Genomic DNA, 4,011 nt, shown 5'->3' on the forward strand with positions numbered 1-4,011 from the left:
GTAATTTAGATTCAGCAAATTTACATTTCTTGCACTTTAAGTTTCTGCAATTTACTTTTCTTGTAATTTAAGTTTCAGCTCTTTTACTTTCTTGTTCTTTAAGTCACTTGCAATTTACTTCTTCCGCACTTTATTCTTCTGCTCAATTTACCTTCTGCACCTTTATGTACTTGCAATTTAGCTTCTGTCAATCAAAATCACTCAATTCATCAAATATTCGCTTAACTAAATTCTTCACGTAACTAAAATTGCTCAATCCATCAATGCCTGTGGAATCAACCTCACTCTTGTGAGTAATTACTATTTGATGCGACCCGGTACACTTGCCGGTAAGTTTGTGTGGAATCTAATTTCCACCCATCATTGTCACAAAGTTAACCCCAATAAAAAGTAACCGAGAGTATTGGTCTCGGGTCATCCTCAAGAGAATGTGCAAACATGTGCATCAATAGTGGTTAGAATTTTGGGGTTGGAAGTCATAAACAAGAATTTAAACTTCTAAACTTAACATGCAAGAAATTATGTACAATGAGGATCATACCATGGTGGGGTGTCTCCCACCTAGCACTTTTCTTTAACATCCTTAAGTTGGACAGTCATGAGCTTAAGACTCTCCTCATTTGGGTGCATCCTCAAGAACGAACACCTCCAATTCCTTTGATGACTTATGACCATAATACATCTTTATCCTGTGGCCGTTCACTTTGAATGTTGCACCACTTTGAGGGTGGAATAGTTCAACCACTCCATAGGGCTTTAGTTCCTTCACTTTAAAGGGACCATCCCACCTTGACCGGAGCTTTCTGGGCATGAACCTAAGTCTCGAGTTGTATAGAAAAACTTCATCATCCTCTTGGAAATCTTTCTTGCGGATATAATGATCATGAAATGCCTTAGTCTTCTCCTTATAGATCCTTGCATTTTCATAGGCCTCCATCCCAAGACATTCGAGTTCTTCTAATTGAAACTTCCTTGCTATGCCCGCCTTGGTGAAGTCCATATTGCATTGCTTGACCGCCCAATAGGTCTTATGTTTAATTTCAACCGGAAGGTGGCACGCCTTCCCACAGACAATCCAAAAGAGACTCATTCCTAGCAGATTCTTATAGGCCATCCTATATGCCCACAATGCGTCACCCAACCGAGAACTCCATTCCTTCCTTTGTGAGTTCACCATTTTTTTCCAAAACCCACTTTATCTCTTGGTTGGATACCTCCGCTTGGCCATTAGTTTGGGGGTGGTAAGCGGTTCCAACCTTGTATAGTACCCCATGTCGCTTGAGTAATGCTTCCATCTTCCTGTTGCAAAAGTAAGTACCTTGGTCGCTCACGATTGCTCGTGGTGACCCATAGCGGCATACAATATTGTTTCTAATGAAAGAAACCATAGTATTAGTATCATCAAGGCGGGTAGGAATCGCTTCCACCCATTTTGATACGTAATCAACCGCCAACAGAATGTAAAGATATCCACTTGAGTTAGGAAATGGCCCCATAAAGTCTATACCCCAAACATCAAAGATTTTACAAAACAACATTGGTTGTTGAGGCATTTCATCCGTTTGGGATGCATTTCTTAACTTTTGACATTGGTGTCATAACAAACAATATTGGTTTGCATCCTTGAACAATGTTGGCCACCAGAATCCGCAATCCAAAACTTTTTTAGCCATCTGTTGCGGGCCAAAGGGACTACCACACTCGGATGAATGACAAGATTCAAGAATAGGTTGGAATTCGGACTCCGGGACACATCTACGAATCACTTGGTCTACCCCCCGTTTCCACAAGTGAGGATCATCCCAAATGTAGTGCTTGAAATTACTCCTCAACTTATCTCTTTGATGTTTTGAAAAGTTAGGAGGAAAAATGTTGGCGACCAAGTAATTCGCCATAGGTGCAAACCAAGGAAGGCTATTTGAAATAGCATGCAAACCATCCAAAGAAAATGAATCGTCAATCGGAAATGAGTCATATTTAAGATTTTTAAGGCAGCTTAGATGGTCCACAACCAAATTTTGTAACCCACTCCGATCCCTAATCTCAACGTCAAACTCTTGCAAGAGCAAGATCCAACGTATGAGCCTAGGTTTCAACTCATTCTTTATTAACAAATATTTTAAGGCTGCATGATCCATATACACCACTATTTTGGAGCCTAGCAAATAGGATCTAAACCTATCCAATGCATGAACAATCGCTAAAAGCTCTTTTTTGTAGTGGTGTAATTAGATTGCGTCGCATCCAATGTCTTTGAAAAATAAGAAACAATGTAAGGGAGCTTACCCTCGCGATGTGCAAGTGCGGAACCTATAGCATGATTGGAGGCATCACAATAATCTCAAATAGTTGTGTCCAATCAGCGCCTCTTACAATGGGTGCTATAGTTAGGGCTTCCCTCAACTTCTCAAATGCCACTTTCTAAGCATCATCAAACTCAAATTCCACATCTTTCTGTAACAAGTGGGATAGTGGCAAGGCAATCTTGCTAAAATCCTTGATGAAGTGCCTATAAAATCTTGCATATCTTAAAAAGGAGCAGATCTCCCTCACAGAAGAGGGGTGAGGTAAACTAGTAATGACATCCACCTTGGCCGGGTCCACAGAAATGTCTTTATCAGAAACCACGTGTCCTAACACTATGCCTTGTCTCACCATGAAGTGACATTTTTCGAAATTGAAGACAAGGTTAGTGTTAACACACCTCTGTAAGACCTTAGCAAAGTTATCCAAACAGCTATCAAAAGAAGTCTCATATACACTTCCAGACAACTCTCCACGAGATCAGAAAAGACACTGGTCATGCACCGCTGAAAAGTAGCGGGTGCATTGCATAACTCAAATGGCATCCTTTTGTAAGCAAAAGTGCCAAAGGGACAAGTAAAGGTGGTCTTTTCCTGGTCCTCAGGAGCAATATGTATCTAGAAGTAGCTAGTAAAACCATCAAGGAAGCAGTAATGGGATTTACCTGAAAGTCGATCCAGCATCTGGTCAATAAATAGCAAGGGTTAATGGTCTTTCTTTGTTGCAGCATTCAGCTTCCTATAATCAATGCAAACCTGCCAAGCATTTTGCACCCTTGTCATGACCATTTCACCATCTTCCTTCTTGCTAGCAGTGATTCCTGATTCTTTTGGAACAACTTGAACTGGGCTCACCCACTCACTCTCAAAAATCGGATAAATAATGGCCGCATCAAGCAACCTTGTGACTTCCTTTTTCACCACATCAAGAATGGTGGGGTTGAGCCTTCTTTGGGGTTGTCTCACCAGCCGAACTCCTTCTTGGAGGAAGATGCAATGCATACACATACGTGGGTCAATCCCCACAATGTCGGCCAAGGTCCAACCGATTGCTTTATTGTGCTTCATTAGGACTTCTAAGAGCTTCTCTTCTTCTTGGCTAGAGAGCTCACTAGCAATGATTACCGAAAACCTTTGGTTGTCCTCAAGGAATGCATATTTCAAGTGAGAAGGTAGAGGCTTCAATTTGATTTTCACTTCAAGTTGAGGTTCTTTTTCACCATGATCATGAAGCTCATCCTCATCGGCTTTCTCTCGCTTATCCTCATGTTTATCCTTCCCTTCAATAACAGGATAGTACAACCAGTTGTAGTCTTTTCTTTGTATTTCCGCTACTACCTCATCAATGACATCACATCGGAGAACGGAGTGCTCTTCAGGTGGATGTCTCATGGCCTCTTCCAAATTAAACTTGATGGCCTTGTCACCTACCTCAAAAGACTATGTGCCGGTAAAGGCATCCAATTTAAATTTAGAGGTCTTCAAGAAAGGTCTACCAAGCAAAACGGATGAAGAACTTCCATCATCCGTCGGAGGCATTTCAAGGATATAGAAATCAACCGGAAACACTAAATCCTTGATTGTTACAAGCACATCTTCTGCTATCCCTACTACGGTGATCACACTTTTTTCGGCTAAGACAAATTTAGTGGCCGACCTTTTCAATGGAGCTAAATTCAACCTTGCAAATATAGAGAGTGGCATAATA

General features: G+C 41.1%; 1 protein-coding gene across 1 annotated transcript; it reads right to left on the reverse strand.

Annotated features, from left to right (window-relative positions):
* Positions 1-616: 616 nt before the first annotated feature.
* On the reverse strand, positions 617-1,000 carry LOC130966669 (uncharacterized). Its single transcript, XM_057891490.1, has one exon. It carries the CDS (start codon positions 998-1,000, stop codon positions 617-619), a length of 384 nt encoding a protein of 127 aa, XP_057747473.1.
* Positions 1,001-4,011: the final 3,011 nt, after the last annotated feature.

The sequence above is a fragment of the Arachis stenosperma genome, chromosome 3 (genome assembly GCF_014773155.1).
Source record: "Arachis stenosperma cultivar V10309 chromosome 3, arast.V10309.gnm1.PFL2, whole genome shotgun sequence".
Lineage (NCBI taxonomy): Eukaryota > Viridiplantae > Streptophyta > Magnoliopsida > Fabales > Fabaceae > Arachis > Arachis stenosperma.